General features: G+C 36.0%; 1 protein-coding gene across 5 annotated transcripts in view; it reads right to left on the bottom strand.

Moving 5' to 3' along the window:
* Positions 1-19,067, bottom strand: part of ZZZ3 (zinc finger ZZ-type containing 3) — a 64,435-nt gene that overhangs the window by 32,164 nt on the left and 13,204 nt on the right. For 4 of the 5 annotated variants that reach the window (XM_075508550.1, XM_075508552.1, XM_075508553.1 and 1 more), the window contains exons 2-3: positions 5,990-6,146; positions 1,990-3,551 (exon numbers count right to left, since the gene is read on the bottom strand). In XM_075508550.1, coding sequence (XP_075364665.1) covers positions 1,990-3,500 — 1,511 coding nt within the window. In that variant the 5' untranslated portion in view covers positions 3,501-3,551; positions 5,990-6,146. Of the gene's footprint in view, positions 1-1,989; positions 3,552-5,989; positions 6,147-19,067 lie in introns of those variants that run through there. The other variant, XM_075508555.1, reaches the window with a different exon arrangement.

Below are 19,067 nucleotides of genomic sequence, written 5' to 3'. Positions count from 1 at the left end.
CAAAATAGAGACTTCAGTTCTTTAAAAGGACCCTATTATCATGAGGAACCATCAGAATACTAGATTTTCTTGCAAATACAAACAACTACAACAAAAGACTGCCTGTAACTGTCCAATTATATCAACATTCTTTTAAAGGGAAAAAAAACTCCAGCTAACACTACCTTCAGTAGCATGCTTCCCTTCTGAAAAGTAGAAATTACTCTTTCTTGATCTAGAAGAGAATTCTAGCTTTGACTTTTTTTGCCACCAAAAATCAGTAAAATGTAAGATAGGATAAAAATAACAGCAATTTATTTTGGAATTTGCATTCAGGCAGCAAGTCAGTAGCAAGCTACCAAGTCCTAGTTGCAATTTCAAAAGCTCCCCAACAAGCTCTCACAAACAGGCTGCCAATCTGAACAACAACTAGTCAGAGCAATTCTGTATATTCAAAAGCTAACACTAGGGCACGTTCTTGAAAATTTTTCAGGACAATTTAGATGTGTGTTTAATTGTAAGAATAGAAAAAATTACTTCTATTTTTACAGTATTTACATTCAATTGCAGATTTTGTTTTTTAAAAACTGTGTATTTCGGATATGTTTAATTTGAAAGAAGTAAAAATTGAGGTTACATCTAAAAATCTGATATGATCTTTATCATTCTTTTCCTAATAAAAAAAAAAAAAGATACATTACTAATGTATCTTCGTACTAACGTAACTAGTAAAGTCATCCTACATACAGATACAAAAACATCAAAAGACAACAGTGCATTTTTCCCATTTATAATTTTGGAAACAGCAATCTTCTCTCTGTCTACCAGGAAAAGTGTCCATACACTTTGGGCTGATGGCTGGAGCTGCAGATATTTAATCATTATTTTGAAATCATAGTTTGTCTGAACCATGCTCTAACTCACAATTTTCTCTGATTAAAATAATTTATTCGTATCTAAACAATAATGAACAAAATTTCATTATAAAAATAATGCAACTCTAATACCAAAAAAACCTCAGTCAAACTTCTGCTGGATTAAACAATCATCTGTGCCTTGTGCCCAATATTCATAATAATTGTGCTGTGATTATTTACAGAAACTACTAGCAGTGGTTTAACTCTTCATATGAAGCAAACTGAAGATCATCTGCATTTGGCCTTTCAGTAGTCACAACAAAATGTGGAACATCTACTGAACAGCAGAACACAGAAGTCAAAACCGTGTAACAAAGACTGTGCAATAAAAACTGTGGCCTGATCTATCATATGAAGACAAATTTTCTCCATGTAAACTTTCTTCGTTAAGAAAATTGCCCTTTTGTTTCAAGAATCTCTTTCACAGTTACCACAAATGTATGATTACCACAGTTCTATTTACAGACATTCAGACAATAAATATAAAAAAAAGTTAGTGCTCTTTTCTAATAATAATTAGAACATGTATATATTTACATTAATGAATATAAACAGCAATGTAGGCATAATTTACTCTGGAGAAAGTTCTCAAATTGCTGCATTTGATCAATTTATCTTCCTTAACACAATAACGATAAGTCTTTCCCATGACACTCTGAAAATAGGTATCTAATCTTAAATTCTATATACAACAGAATGATAATTTCATAAGCTGTATGTGCTGTGCCTATTGGATATGCTGATAAATAACTGAACTCTAATTAAGGGTTATAATTCCTTTGGTTTTGTTTCCAGCTAGTTTTTTTAGAGAAAAGAGTCAACAGATGTGTTTAAAAAAAAAAACCAACAACAATTTCTGGCTAAAGAATTCATATTGCTAGAAATGTATAAACCACATTGCTGTACCATACTGCATATTAAATAGAGTTTAATTTTGTTTGGGGTAGAAACAAGGAAGAAAAATGAAGACTGAAGAGTATGAAAATTATAAAGCACTTAAATTTTTGTGAAAGCACTTTAAATATGTATTAATTTATATATATATTTGGTAAGAAACAAAAGCAGAATTCATGGTTACCATAGTTACACATACTCTTTGTTGTGTTTCAATGCCACATGATCTGATTCAAAGTAATACACATCAGGCTCTTCCTCATCATCTTCTGCAGTGTGGATGTTGGCACTCTCTTTGGCAGATGGTACATATCCAGCAACAAGCCTAGCCTCAGAAAGTGGCTTTCTTAGTCCATCACTCCCATGATCTCCTGTATTACAATTTCTCTCTTTTTCATTCTGTTTAATTTCTTCAGACTTTTTGGGAGATCCATTGATATTATTAATACCTACAGGTACATTCTTTTCAGTGGGACTAAGATTATTTTCCTCGACCTGTCCGTTTTCTCTACAAGGAGAGTTATTTTTAGTAGGGCTACTTCTGGCAGGGGCAGCCCTTCGTGGTGAAGTTCTCAATGTATATCTGTGTTCTTGAAGTTCTGACATAGATGTCATTTGAGCTGAAACACAGTCCAGCACTGAAGAATGTGGTTCAGGTTCACCTGAGATTGATGCACTGTCATGACGAGTATTCGGGTTGCTATTGGTGTTTTCAGCACACTGTTCCTTAGAGGCACTACTATCTCCTACAACATCTACCTCCTCCTCCGAATCCCTTAACAAAGATGACTGGATTTCAGAAAAGGACCCTGTAGCTGGCTCATCAGCCTGATTAGCATGCTCCTCAGGCAAGCAGTCATTTATTATTTTGTGGTCCTCTAACTTTACCTGTTCTTGAGAGTTTGTGCAAGGCACATAATGGTCTACAACACTGTCCTCCTTGCTGCTATTAAGCAACAACGAAGAATGGGCAAATGAGTTTCCATTTTCTGCTACTGTTTTGTCCTTGGGCATACAGGAACCAGCACTGTTTTGCTTAGTGTTCCCATCAAGCTGACAGTCATCACAGTTAAGAGAATTTGAGTCTCTCTCACCAACTCCATTGACAGTCTGATAACCTGCAATCTCGTCAACTATTGCAGAATTATTAAATCCTTCTGCACAGACATTCACCTTTTTAACTTCCCTTTTGTCACAATCATCCAATATAAGACATCGACAAGCTCGCTTAGTCCCTGTGGAGACTGCATCATTGTCCGACACTAAGCTTTTATGCTCCAATGATTCCTTCTCTGTTTTAGTAGGCAAGTCGTCTTCTGAACTGTTGGGTGCCTCTGAACGTAGACAGCGCTTAATCCTTTTCAAAACTGGTGAAACAGGTTCTGCTTGTTTTTTTTCACAATTTTCCACGGTTTGTTTATCAACATTATCTTTTTCTGAAGTAGACAGCCCTCTCTTTCTAGGGCTCACCCATGATTCCCGAGCACTCTGTTGTTTTAGATCAGTAGTTCTTCCACCGTTACTTCCCTTCTGAGTTTGCACAGACTCTGGCCTCTTCTTTGGTGACCTTGACCGTATTTGAGGATGGGGTGAAACCTCCTCTGGATGAGCAATACTACGGTTTCTTAATGTTCTACCACAAAAATTTTCATCCAAACCATTTAAACCCACTGTAGATCTTGTAACACGAGTAGATCGAGAAGCAGCCATACTACGGCAAGTCCCTAAAGTATGTTCATCATGATCCACTCATTGGGAAACCTTCAAAAAAATGTAAACAAGAGAGTCAGAAAAAAATATTTTAAAAACACCCACAGACATAGCAAAGCTGAAGAACATATTGTCACAAATGTACCTAATGCAAAACTGAATATGCCTGTGCAATGTATTGATACCACTTCTTTCTGTGGTATTTCCCTAGGGCATCAAAAAAGTTTTCCATCTAAGCTACAAAGTAGCTGATTTGGTATTTGCGGTTGTTCTGGCTTTAGTACTTGTGTGTGAATGTTGTCCATATTTATGCCTTATGTAAGGCTGGAATGTTCCGGTTAGGCTCCAGTTACTAAAATACACTATTTTTATGTATTGTACATATGATATAATGTATTGGTATCATTATTTAAGTTTGTCTGGTCAAATGAGAGCTATCGAATCACATTCTTAATACCCCACAGTTTCCAGTTACATGGTTTCACATACGAAGAAGGAAACCATTAAAATTGTATTTGCCTGTTCACCTGTTGCTTGAAACAAAAACAAATTGCTCATAAATAACAAAACAGAATTGTAATTCTAATTTAATGGGGGTTAAAAAAAAAAAAGTCACACCAGTAAAAAATAGTTACAGTCATTAATAGCAAAAATGAACTAAAACAAAATGCCTGAATTGGAATCATAAAACCATTCAAGTTGGAAAGGACTTTGGGAGGCAATCTAGTCCAACCTCCTCCTCAAATGAAATCAATACTAAATTCAGATTTAGTTACACAGGACATTGTCCAGCTGGGTCTTGAAAACCTCCAAGTACAGATATTCCACAAGTTCTCTGGGCAACCTCTTCCAGTGTTTAATTGTCCTTATAGTGAAAATATCTATTCTTAGACCCAGGTGGGGCCTCCCCTATTTTTGCATCATTTACGTCAACAAAAAGCCTAGCTCTATCTTCTCAGTAATCTCCTCTGAGGTACTAGAAGGCTATTTCCCAAGCCTTCCCCATTTTTAAACTTTTCATACAGTTGGTGAGATGAACCACCACCTACAACGGATTTAAGTCAGTTCAGACACAAAGCTAAGTTTAAAACATCCAGTTTGAGAGCGTCTGTATTTAAGATTTCAGAGTGAAATGTACGAGTACTCAACTTGCCCAATCTCAAAATAACATTTTTAATAGAAATCAGTTCAGTCTTATTCTTATATTCATTACATCTTTAAAAATTCAATGTGTCAAACTGCATATCACCACAAACCTGTCATAATATCCATGACAATGAATAGATTCACATTTGTACATAATGGCATACCTTCCCTTTTCCATCTACCCAAATTCCAGATTAGACAAACCTGTTCAACTGGCATATGATGTGAAGACTTAAAATTTTAAATATGGAATCAAACCTTTTACATATTATTTAGAAAGGCTGAAAATGACAAATGGAGGAAAATTATTTCAATAGGTGTTTTCCATCTTCAGCAAAGGAGAGGGGGAAAAAAAAAAGAGCATAAATTCCCACAAATCTACTATTTGGTCCTAAAGCAGATGGTCCTAAAGCAGAAAAGAGAGAACGGGACAAGACCAGTACCCCTCTTAAGCAATGCAAGTCTGTTTGACAATTAACAGTAATTACTCTAGTCTGTTTAGATATTCATAATGCAAGTAGTATTTCTTAATCAAAGAAACGTATCCTAAAAGTATTGCTTGGTATAACTCTAGATACAACTGTGTAAGACAGCACATCGTTTTGTGTAAAGAAGAAAAGGCAATTACAAAGTGGAAATTTCAGATGTTCTCAAAACTGCATTGTATTTGTGCTGCTACAACCCTCCTGCTTGTTAGCTGTTCCCGCTGCCTTACATGAATGCCTGGAAAGGTGCACTGTTTGTATTCTGGAGATACAGGTAAACAACTGCTATCGTACTAACTTCAATTCTGTCCATTTAAAAGTAACGATGCAGGACAAAGTATGAGATGTCCAATGAACTCTCTCTTAAGAGAAAATATAAATAATACGACAAACAGCAAATGGGCAAAACATCAGTAGTTGAGTTGAAGAGAGAAAAAAACCATGTAACTGTGTTGTCTATAATGGTTGTTTATACCTATTTTCCACATGGATAAACTTGCCTGTATATTCTCCCCTTTTACAGACAAGCTCAATACCTTCTGAAGAGTGATCTCAGTTGGGGTTGAACTCAAACATGAAAAACAGGGTCTTTTAGATATTCCATTTCACCTAGGTTATTCTAATCAAGGCTAGCACACGTTAAGGATTAGTAACTGACGTTTCAAATGGATACCAATAAAATAACCAATTCCGATGTACACTTTGGTGAGTAACTACTGCTGAACTCGACAGACATGAGAAATAATATGTAAGACAAATCTTCACTGGTTTGCTGGTATGTTACTTTCTAAAGAAATATACCTTACATAACAAGTTTAAAAGTTATTATTTACTTAGTACAAAATGGAAATAACTTACCATTGCAAAACTAGAAGAAATACAAACTTCTGACATTTCATACAGCAGACTCTCACTGCGCCACTCGAATAATATCAATCACCATTGCTGATATCCATGATGTAACTGAAATGCCTTTTTACTAGTTTATGCCATAACATTGACAAGATTTTGAAAACTGTTGAGAAAAAGACAAAGGCATCAATAAAACATTTAAATTATTTCATTAAAAATTAAGAAGAATGCAACAGGACATATAAAGAGTTACAGCATTTTTAAGAAGCAATTATCAATTTTACAAGTGTCCTACATAAAGAACAGTATGCTATAACATAATTAAGAATGTGAAATGCTAATTTAGGTTTCAAATGTAAAATACCTTTCTTGGCTATTTTTAAGTGATTCGCTGTATCACACTAAAGATGTGCAAGCAAATGAATTCACAACAGAGTCATGTGTTAGGGTGTTCAAACCTCAGAAGATGTTTGAAGACACACAAGAAAACAAGTAGTGAAAGATATTACTACAACTAATTAATTACGAAATGCATTGTCAAATATATTTTATAATTAGATACACAGTGAAAAAAATTATTTCTGCTATTTAATTTTAATCAATTGAGCAGAACTCAAACTTATATTGGCTCCAAATCCCTGAATAACCTTCATCTACACAATAGGAGTGAAATGCTTTCCAGAGTTCACATTAAACCTATTCTTCACCCAAGGAAAACAATGTATACTACCTTATTTATAGTGGAAGTGAACCAATTCTGATATTGAAAGACAGAAATAAATCTATGGATCCAAAAGTAACACAATGCTTTCAGTTGTCTCCAGAGTTTGGGCATCAGTTGCAATGCCCAACAGATATTACTTGAAAAAAACATACCAGGAATCGCATTTAAGAACATCTAATACTATGGAGGCACCATAAATCACTGTAGAATAGTGATTGCTGAATCTTTCTTCATATGCTGTTGACTTCATAAAAGTGAACATATTTTCATATTGACAATTCAGAAACTTCATGATGTGAAGCACATGCTGACAGTTTTCTACACATTTTTCTTTCTACACAGTTATTCTATTTAGATTATATACGTCCAAAGCCTTTGGAAATTGTCTTCTTTACTTTCAACCTACTTATGATTTCACACTGGTAAGAGCAGAAAACAAATTCCCCATTAAGTTGACAATTCAAAATATAAACTGAGCCAAGTAAGAGGAGAAGGGATTAATTATGTCTAGTTACAGTGAAATTCAATAATGAAAGATATTTCTACACGAAGTATCATAAATTCTATTATATGGGTAACTAAATCAAATTAGACTTCAATTATTCAGTGGAATTTCTTAATTTAACAAATAGCAGAGAACTGTCATAATAAAAGACAAATAAAGAATGGACAAACAAGAAGGCAAGGAAAAACACTTGAAAATGCAAGAGATAAATGACTGAAAGGAATGAGCAAAAAGGAAGAGCTGCTACTTAGCCGTACCAGGAATGGAACCAGAAACAGTGAGAGACGAACTCCATAAAGAGCTCCAACATCAAGTGGCTTCAGCCTGTGTCCCCCCTCCCCCCACGCCATCAAGTTTCTTCTGTTTTTTATATGCTGGTACACTCTCAGCTACTTAAACCTATATTGTTGCCTTTACTATAGATCCCTTTAACTGACAGGAAAGACACATATGTAGATACCAAAAGTAAAGAGATTTTGACAGTTTTTTTGCAAAAACCAAACAACATACCCCAACAAAAATCCCATAGCTCAGTCACTTTGGTAAAATACAAAATACAGAAAAAAGTCTGAAACAAAATATAACAGCAAGTCAATCAGAAGGAGGTCTAATCTCAACATTTTTAATTACTTTACCAGTCCATAAGTGAAGAACATTGACATAAGTTGTTTCAGGAATGGCTGAAATAGTAATGTCAGTCTTTCCTCAGATTTTTACACTTTATCTCCCTTAATTTTCTTTTCCCTAAAACAAACCTATTTTACTCACAGCAGGAAAGACACAACCCCTGCTGTGCCTAGTCACCTTTGGGGAGAGCAAGAGCATTTTAGAAACAGCAAAAAGAACATGTAAGTTTCACAAGAGGAGAAACTAAGGTGGGGGGGAAAAAAATTACCTAGTTGGGATTTTTTGTTTAAAAAATTTCTGGGAAAGTTTCTGGGGCGAAAAAAGAATTTTAAAAAAATTAGAAAACTTTAATCAGGATACATGGAAATGACTGCACCTTAATTACTGCTTAAAAACCAGAAAACAACATTCACAAGAGCTTACTAAGTGAACAATTAAATAACTTCTCCCAGAAGTTTCCTTGGAAAAATTATCTTGAAAAGAAACTATTATTTCTTTACATTTCATAACCAATTAGAATTACTTTTTTCACCTAGAACATCATCATCTTCCATGGCAGAGAAATTCAATGGAAGAGTAATTCAATTTTTTGGACACCACTCATTTTAGAAGATACTAATGAATTGGAATAAGGAGTGCAAGGGAAACTAAAGATGCTTTTAGGTCTAAGCCATTCTTCAGGGAACCACATCAACATTTAAGAAAGATAATATTGCAATAAAGACTCAAAGTCTAAAAGAGAAAGAATCAGCTCAGAAACAACATGGTCTGGTTTGCAAAGTCCACTAAAAATGAGAAAGTTACAGGAGAAAGTAGAATGTAATGCAGAGACAAAGCTTTGAAGTAAGGGGCTCTGAATTTGTCTCTTGTGGGGAAGGACCTGTGTAAGAAGTCAGCGACTGAGTGTTGATGCTGAAACCTTACAAGGAATGGTCATACATGAATCAGTATGGAACTTCTTCAGAATGAGACTTAAGTTTGACTGCTTACAGAAATTGTCGATACATCTTACAATCAAGAATTTGATGACAGTATAGGATGGAGTTTCAGGGTATGCATTTTAGCATTTGAGAAGCCCTAAAGTGTTACATAGCTTTAGGTGGACTCTACTGATACACTCTACTATAATTGTGTGGTGGTGGTTTTTACATATACGGTACTTATGATGGATATATTAACATTACATACAACATTAAACAAACAAACAAAATCATGTGTTTTGGGGTGGAGGGGGGAAGAGACTCTTGCAACAGGAAAAAGCCTCCAATAGTTATTTGATGTCACTATTTCATGAAAATGGACAATAGCTACAGCCTCTACAGCCTTCCACAACAATTCAACCCTAGGAAAGAGAACACTTTGTTCATCTCATCTAGAGTATAATGAATCATCATCTTACATGAAGAGCAATAATCTGTTCTCGTCCTGTTCTTCTGAGCCTCATCTAATAATCAGTTTCCATTCATGCTCAATAATACCGCATGGTGATAAAGATTAAAACTTTTTCCAGTGTTCAGATATTGAAGCTGTGGATACCTGATAGCAGTAGCACTCTCTAGTCCCATACTGCAGTAAATCCCAACATTACTTGTTATTGGTGTAGTTACCATTTACAAGAGCAAATGTGACACATATATAATTGCCCCCTCCTGTTTCATTTTCTTTCTGCTCTAGATCTGTAGGACCTTGCCTGCCTCTGGCTGAAAGGAATATTGCAGAACGTTTAATTTCAGTCATAAGACTCTTTGATCATGTTTGTTTCTGTCATCAGAACTTGGGAGTCCTTAACATATATTCCTTTTTAAAAAACATTGTATTTTATTCTTTTAAAAATCTGTGTCAGATTTTACATCTTTTTCAAATTGTAACACTCCAGAAGAAACATCACTTTTACACACATCTTTCTAATACCAAAAAGCAGAACGTTTTTTGGGAAAGAAAAATCGAAACAAATCTGTATCAATGACAATAATATGGTGTGATTTGAGAGTATAAGACTGTGCATAATTTAGCTAGTTTGCGACAGTGTACACTCAATTATTCTGTATCTCATCCCAAACTATTTCTTTAATTTTGAAATCCTGCTTCCATTGACCTAATGCTTTTCTAGACTGCTATTACAATGCACTTAATGTAACTCTATTAAAATAGCTGTGACTTTCACATAAGAATATAGCAGTCTGCCATATTTCTGAACCTATAAACATTGTCTGTTTCTTTCAGAATCTCTCAGAAACCACTCTGAGCTACTGGCCACTATTTACATTTTAGGAAACAGCAGTCCACTAGGAACTAACTTGCTACTGGTCTGTCTCAGTGCAGATACGAAACCGATGGCCAAAACTGGCTTTTCTCAAGCCTCTTTCTAAATTCCACTTCTCCCAAGAATCAGAGTTGACAAAACCTGAGTTTGACCTGACCCTGTATCTGTAACTCAGTTTTCTACATTAAAGTGGTTAACAAAGGAAAAGCACAGTATCTGTCATGACTCTCCTGTTTGTCATTACCTTCTATTATGAGCATGTCATAAATTTTTAACCAATTACTGCATCCTTACACCAAGCATGCAAGCACACAATGTTTAATTGTTAGCAGAACCCTGTATATGCTTCACGCTATGGTGTGGGGGGTGCAAAATTACATCTTCTGGTTTTGCATCTTCCACAGAGAATTACAAAGGTATCTTGAGTAAGCTTTTGTGTTCTGATTGCCTAAAGACATCCTGATCATTACACCATTATCCTTCTTATCAGCTATACACTCCAGACCAAATTATTTCAGTGACATAGAAAAAACCAATTAGACTTTATACATTCTAAGCATGCATAGTACTGCTTAAGTGTGTATCTCAAAAGAAAAGAATAATCATAGATGACTTAAACTTATAAATAAAACCAGTTTATCTCTGTGGTATAAAACAGCAATTCTTAAATTCTCTGCAGAGCAGTAGTATGTTATTTAAAACACTACATTTTTTAAAATGGAAAGTTTATTGTATAAAATGAGGACTGTAGAAGCTATTTATCTAATCCCTTACAGAAGTATTTGCCCAAGACAAAAAATTAGCATCTTTGAACAGAAGAGAACCTGCACAGACATCAGATTGTCCGGACTTTGGTTTATCTCCACATATAAAGCATATCACTTCCTAGCTAAGTGGTATTACTAAATTAGGGATGAATTCCATTTAACACATTATATTCGCCAGTCTATCACATCTAGAGTACACCAGCATCTCTTCCCACACATACTGAGCTTAGCATAACTACACTAGCAAGAAATTAGTTTTCTGGCGAGGGCACTATATTTTTCTGATTTTACATTACATCAAAATAAGCAATACTTTCAAATTATAGAAAGAACTCCCACCAAAAGACATTACAAAGATCTTACTTGAAATAATATATAACAATAAGCAGCTTAAAGCTATAATTAAAGTTTAAATGCAGGAAAAGTAAAAATAAATAAATGTTACGAGGCTCCATGGTCTGGAATTACTCTGAGATTTCAGCCACCTCTGACACAGTAAGATTATATTACATATGGTCAAAATACCATATGTAATTTGGTATTTGTCTGAATGAGACTACCTATCCTTACTTTATCTTATATATAAAAATAGCAAGATGAAATAAAGAAAATAAAGAAAAAAGAAAAATTTAGAATAGCAGGAAAAAATTTTCAACAATTTTTAAAAGTTGTACCACTCCAAACTAGCAGGGACATGTTTTACCAAAAAAACTAGAACTGGCAAAGAACCGGAACGGATAGTTCAATATGCTCATTTTCTTCCTTAAAATAGATGGATTCACCAGGCCAGACAAACCTATTCTTACAGAAGGGGGGGGGGGGGAGTCTTTAGAAAGAATCTTCTTATGGAAAAAATTGTTTCTAGTGCTTTCGGGGGGGGGGGGGGGGGGGGGAAGTAATGGAAGAGTAAGCTGAATCTGGTACTTAAATAATAGGATGTGTGAAAACAAACAAAAGCTTAACCTCCTCCTCTCCATCACTGTCTTACATTGACCTCTCTTTCTCTAAAACCACAAAATAAAGAAAAAGGTCAAACCAGCAAGTTACATGACAATGACTAACAATGCACATCTGTTCCTTTGTAACCCTTCCAGCCAGCAGTGGTTATCAAAGCAGCTGACTGCACTGGTATTTCTCACTCTTCTGGGCTACCTACATGAGGAAATTTATTGGGAGGATGGGTACGATAGAGGCATCACCCCTTTTCCAGCCAAACATTCCAAGATAAGGTTGCAAAGTTACTTCATATACCACTAAATATGAATTATACAAGTGTAACTGTACAGCAGAACTCTAGAAAAGTAACCATTCTACCAAATTTCTTCTCCTTACAGACAAACCCTAAACTGCTTTCAGTTTCTTATATCTTGGCCAAATGAGAGTTTGTGCTGAAATCATAAATTGAAGCATCTGCCTCAGACTGATATTCCCACCCTGCTGCCTCTCCCCTCAATTCTCAGTCAAACTAATGATACATTTCTGTGCACAAATATGGAATTTTTTTAAAACCCTCTTACTGCTTAAGACACATCTGACTTTTTCTTCAATAAGTTTTTCCACCTCCATGTTTTGGAGTAAGAAATTGGAATTTGGCATAGAGAAGCATTTGCCTGAGAGCAAAAATCCTGGCGGAGCTGTGATGAAGGCAGGCTAAGGGGAATGCTAAACATGAACAGATAGGTAAGAAGAGCAGCTACATTATTAGCAGAGTGGATGCTGACTGGAGAAAGAGCCAGACTGGAAATCCTGAAGAACTGCTAGAAGACAGAAAGATCACAACTGTGAAAGACAGAAACTGGAACTGGGAATAATTGGAAGCAGCAGACAGGCAGGCCTGACAGAATCTGGGATCTTACCTAGTCACAACTAATCTATACATAACACTGCAGCACCCATCCCAATTATCTGTCACAAATACTTGTGACAACCCTGTCAATACAAATATTTGTGGAACTATACTACGAAATGATCTACAGATAGGTCTGAGATTAAAATACCACCTTTTCTTTTTGTCTTTTCAGATGGGTCCAGATGGATCGATTTTTCCTGTGGATCATATTAAAGGACAATGTGCTACAGCACAATAGCGGGATCATGTGGCCAGAATCAAAGGTGAAGATGTGAACTTTGTAAGGTGTACCAAAATCCTAGGAACAATAAACTAAATTCCACACTTCAACACACCACCTAATACTGCTTCACCTTTGCAGAAAAATGCAAAAAAGGATCAATTACTGTGACATCATTTAATATAAATTGCATTTAGCATGAATAAAGACAGTAGCCTTAACTAAACACCCTTACCAAATTTACTAATTGGTCAATAAACTAACTGTTGTCTGATACAATTAACTTACCAAGAGAACTCAAAACAGATTATGCAAGTAACTTCCATGTCCCACTTCAAAAAAATCACGCTTAACCTCACTTATTGGCCATCATTCTATATCCTTCTCACTCCACCTACCCACTCCACTGTATCATCCTAAGGGAAAGTCCCACTCTAAATTATAATATGCTTTTCATCTGAAACCATTCAGCTGCTAAATAGCTTTGCTGTTATCCAAAGAACATCTCCTATGCAGGATTACCAAAACATGTGACTAACATCTTTGAGATACATTAAATTACACAGGTTCTTGAAAAGCTCATTATAAAATTAATTACACCAACTTGATTACAGTAGCCATTTATCAAAATGTTATTCTAGCATAATAGACCCCAAAAGTACTTAATCTCTTAACCACAGCTAGAACATAGTTTTATACCAATAAAGAGGAAAAATATGATTTATTTCCTAATGAAGTTGTTATTGCAATATGCAGAAAATATCAAGCATAAAAAGACATTTCTTTTTTCCTACAGGTAGGCTGGAATTGTAAGGGGTCATCAAGTACTTAATAACCCTGCTAAGAGCTTACAGATGAAAAGGAAGCTGATGAAGAAAAGCAGTGCTCCTTTACTTTCTTAAAACCAGTCTGTTCATTTTTGTAGAATGCTACACCAGAAATATCTACTCTGTCTGATTTACTTTCAGAACAGAGATTGCAAACTTGCCACCCTATGAAGTACACTATAATGTACAATATGGTATGAAATACCGTACAGAATGTATTTTTATCCCAGATGATTTTCAGTCAAGGGCATGCATTTGAAATACACCCATTAATATACTTCTTTATATGCAAAATTACAGCATCAGCTACATAAGCCTCAGAAGGCTATCATAACGACAAACACTGACGTACAAGACAGAGCAGTACTACGTACGCACAACCAGGTATTCTGCATGGGTTGCGCTTAGAGGTGCTGTTGCATGAGTACTGAGGCAAGTACCAAACCAGAGAGTTTGAAAAACGCGAGCATGAGGCATGCAGTTTCCTGTAAAGTATTTTGAGTGTTGCATCAGAATTAAAATGTTTTTGTTCTCAAATTTTCATCAAAATTTAAAATATCCCCTCTGTCCCCCAAGGCAAAAAAAAAGGCGAGAAGGAAGGATGTTTTTCCAGTTATCTCCATTCATGAAAAATGTTTTAACCCCTTATTTTCCATCTGATAATACTTTTGACTCAATCTAGGAGATAAGCGTGTTATTCTATAAGCAGACCAGCAAAACTGCTATCCTATGGGCTGGCTCTTTGTAGTCCTAAATGCAACCCAGTTGCCAGACATCCCACCTCACCTCCAGCATTTCAAAAAACTTCATGTTCCTCCCTCTGGCCATCTCCAAAACTCAGGGATGGTGTGGCCAATTCCAATCTGTACATGCACTGACTAGAGGGCTAGCAAACCATGTATAGCAGGTAACTGCTGGGCTCAAACTGCAGTCCTCCTTAAAAAGGGGACTCTAACTTTCATGAAAGCTGCAAACTCTTTACACTTCTGAGATCTTCACTCCCAGCTAAATTTAGGGGGGTTGCTAAGCTGGCCAAGAGGCTCAAATGTTACTCAGTGATAACGGTAAACAAATAGAGGGACACCTTCTTGCCTAAGCTAAAGGGTTAATCTAAATTATAGCTCTAAAAGCTTAAAACACATTCTGGACAGACTGGGGGGGCGGGGGACATCCAGAACCATCCTGGCATCTATGAAAAAGAAAAAGTCTGTCACAGCTATACTGTGGCCCTGCTGTGTCTTCTGACCAGATGCATCTTCATGCTCCCAGAATTACAGGCATCCCTTGCCACATGAGCTGATACTGCAGGTACAATTGTAGCACCACTCACCATATAACCAAACAGATGTGTTCTCACATGCTAAGGGCTCTAGAAAGTAATGGACTAACTTGTAAGACAAACTATGCTTTAACCTTTAATTTAAATACGGTAGTAGCCTGCTACCATAGAATCACAGAATCACTTCGGTTGGAAAAGACCCTTAAGATCATCAAGTCCAGCTGTAAATGACTTGCCTCATGTTGCTTGTTGATCAGCAGTTATTTTTAAGAGCCCTAGCTCTTTTAAATGCTCATGTGGCTGTGTTAGGACCGACTTTGATACATTAATAAAACTGTATAGTGCAACTGACACTGTTATACAGAGTCAAGTCTCTGGCCCACAGCAAGCAGAGAAACAGCTATTTTCTGCATAAACAGTCTGAGATACTACAGCTGCTGAAATGTTTCACTGATGCACCTCTATGCTAGAACCTCAACATTGCTGCAGTTCTCAAAACAGTGAATTGTGCCAAAAAGACCCATCCCTACTTCTTGTTCCAGCCTTCCATACAGGATATTGTTTATTTTCATTGTCTCTTTTTGCTGTTTGGTCTACTACACAGCACAACTGCTAGCTACATCTAGCCATACATGATAGGTTCGCCTTTGCAGATAGTCTTTCAAAGCAGTTTTGAGTACATTCCTGTTCTGTGAGCTGGATGTCAGCATCATCTACACGGAGAATGAGCCCGTTTCCCCAGGAGTACTTGAAGGCAGACAGAAATTTTCTCGCAGTGCTTGGGCATCCTGACAGAACAGTAGATATCAGCACTTACAAACAATGTCTTACAATTTATTCTTAGATTATTTCCAAATTCTGCTTTGCAAGTGACACTGAGCTTGTTAAGCAGAGAGGTTTCATACCCCTCTATAGTTCGATGTTCTCATTCTTTGTTCAGTCTGTATTTAAGTGTTCTGAATAAAAGACCATTATGCATATTTCAGTCTACTTGGATTCCTGAAGTTTCAACTGGCAAGAATTGAAGGTGTTTTAAGTGCATTAGCAACTGCACTTTTTAAAGGCTCTTAAAGTAACAGTGACCAGCCACTTTCTGTTTGATTGCTGTCTTGTCTCTGGGCACAGAAAGAAAACCCCTTTCAATATGAACATTATCGCATACCTTTTCCTTTCAATTACAGCGTATCTACTGGCAATAGAGGCCTTGATTTAAAAAAACCAAACTTTATTTTAAGAGTGGTCCCAGTTGAACTAGTACATTACTTTGTCTAGCTGCTTTTGTCTACATCCAACTACTTCCAGATAGGATAGCTGGCCAGAATTTCCCTGATTTAACAGTACAATAGTAGTCTATTTTCCTTTTTTATTCTCATATATATATTTCAAATAGGACTATGATTGCATCATGTGTAATTTTGTTTTGCTTGATTGCTACTTTGCTTTCTTCTCTTGCTCTGCTCAGAAAGTCTTTGCAGGCCAGTACACTCACTGATAAACAATACGCTGCATTTAATTTCCTGGGTTTTCTGTGTTCTGCCTTGCCTATGCTTACAGTACTAACTGGGAATACAAAGAAAGTTCTGTTTGGCCTGCATTTACATTTAAAATCTCAGCCTTTTAGTTACTGCTTACTTTCTCAATATGAACTTTTTTTTTTTTCGTTTGAACACTTTGGCATAAAATGCCATTATCACCCTATAAAAAACCCAGAAGAGGAGAGGGGTTTTTTCCGACCTTAACTACAGGTCTTTGATTTTCTTGTGACCACTGATAAATAATCTTCAGGCTTGCTCTACTTAAATTTTTCATCTAGATGAAGGCTTGCTCATCAGTTTTGCAGTTTCTACAGCCCTTGGCACAGTAAAAACTCAGACCAGTCTGATTCGCACTTTTTTTTAAAAGTCACAAATTAATTATCTTGAAAGATTCAGCCAGAAGAATAAAACTTTTCAAACAGTACAACTACACATCAGCTGTTTTTTCTCCAGGTATCTTATTAACTTGTTGAATATACATATTTTATAGATTTAAAATGCATTTCTAAGCATTTCGGAGGTTCTACACTGTTACCCTAAACCCTCCATTAACCTGTCAACACATCGCTGAAATACAATTACAGTTTAGCCTCTGTATGCTTTTCTTTCTGCTTCCTTTACTCAACTTTGTGATATAAGGAATACCCAGGTATTCTGCTTTGATTATTATTGTTCTTCAGGGTTGTTTTGTTCTGCAATACTCAGTTTATGATTTCCTGCACCTACATGAGACAATTTACTTTCGAAACTATGGTCACTGTTCAAGCATAAAATGAAAGACTGCCTACAAAGTGAAAAATTCATTCCGATTCTATTATCCCTTCCCACTTGCTGAATACTTTATCAAGCACTTTCTAAATATGTTCCATGCTCCAGATACTGAGATGTTGCACTACATTTACAGAGCAAAAGGGACTTACCTATTACCGCCTAAGCACATGAACATACCTGTCACCTATGCACATATACACTCTTTGTATATAACCCTTTGTACGTTGACTATCCATTTTCAAAACTTCTTCTGCATTAACTTTAAAAGCAAATCATTTACATTAAACTTTATTAATTTCAAACCTCTCTCCTCACATTCAGTCAGACCAATGGTCTATCCAGTTAGTGCTTTGTCTCCAACAGCAGCCGTGACCAGATGGTTAGGAAAGACCTGCTGTATACAATATCTTTCCAGCTTCCAACTATTTTTAGCTCAGGTCTTCTTAAGTCATCTGTGATTTCTATCTATTTACTAAACTTCAACGGATTTCTCTTCCATGAATTTTCCCTGTCCTCCCTTGAGCACCCATAAATTTTTAGCATTCAAGCTATCCTACCAATATGTTTGTAAATGAGAATTCTGATTTTTCATTTTTACAAATGGGTATCAAGACCCATAACCTGGCAAAAAGGAAAGGCTGCAAGGTTAGATATCCAATGCAACTCTCACAGCAACCTCAGTTTTAACTCCTTTTCCTTACTGCTTTCAATTGTATTTTTTTTATTGGCAGAATAAAATCTTTGTGTTTTACTCAGAGCTCCCCCTTCTACTTCACTTTTTATGACTTTGCCTAAATACACGTTTCCAGGAATAAAAAAAAAAAAAAAAAAAGAGGTCCATGGTACTATCAATGATGGAAAGCTACTGCAGAAACAAAGTATACCTTTCAAACTATAATGTCATGGATGTTTCAAATGGATACACTCAGTACTAGTAACCTAAGTATATGCTTGCAGTTTTTATCTACCCTAATAGAACATATGAGACTTCAAGGCTTTAAATAGCATCTTGCCTTTTCTCATTTTAATTTTCTGAAACTGAAATAATTTCTGACAGCTCTGACTTTCACCCTTTGTCTCAAGATGATAGGACTCATGACTAAAGTAATATTTCACTGATTTTATACTCCATCAGTTATTAGTTCAATAATACAGTGCGAACTATGACCACGTTTTAATAAAATAACAATTAGGGCATTTAACCTTTTATCTAAAAATATGTCTGGCTATGGTCTCTAAAATTCTTAACAATAACTATTTCCAAAAATAAAAAGGAGATGCTCATCCTACCATTCCTCACAATTACCCTGTAACAGCAGGTAAAAGGACTGAAGAAACATAAAATGGCTATTCAAGTTCCAGGTTCAGCCACTAGAGAATTTCTCAAAGCTCAAGAACAAAAGGAAAACAGAGCTACCGTCTACCTTCAGCATATTTTATCACAGATTCAGGCAACAGGAAGGAGCTGCCAGAAGCTGGGTCAGAGAGTGTGAATTATATAGTTTCCATACCTATCCTAAGCAAACATGAGCAGATTGCCAGCGTTCAGTCAGTTTCCTAAATGGCTAAGCCGTCACAGCAGTACAAAAGCTACATTTGCAGTTAAGTTCTCGCTCTCCACAGGCATGGGCTTTGCCTCTGAAACGCACACCAGATTGCCCACACACTGTATTGAGTGACAACACATTTAAAAACTTCTAATTTGAAGAAATTAGAT

The sequence above is a fragment of the Mycteria americana genome, chromosome 7, assembly GCF_035582795.1.
Source record: "Mycteria americana isolate JAX WOST 10 ecotype Jacksonville Zoo and Gardens chromosome 7, USCA_MyAme_1.0, whole genome shotgun sequence".
NCBI lineage: Eukaryota > Metazoa > Chordata > Aves > Ciconiiformes > Ciconiidae > Mycteria > Mycteria americana.
The sequence above is the reverse complement of the archived record's forward strand: the minus strand, read 5'-3'. Positions and strand labels throughout refer to the sequence as shown.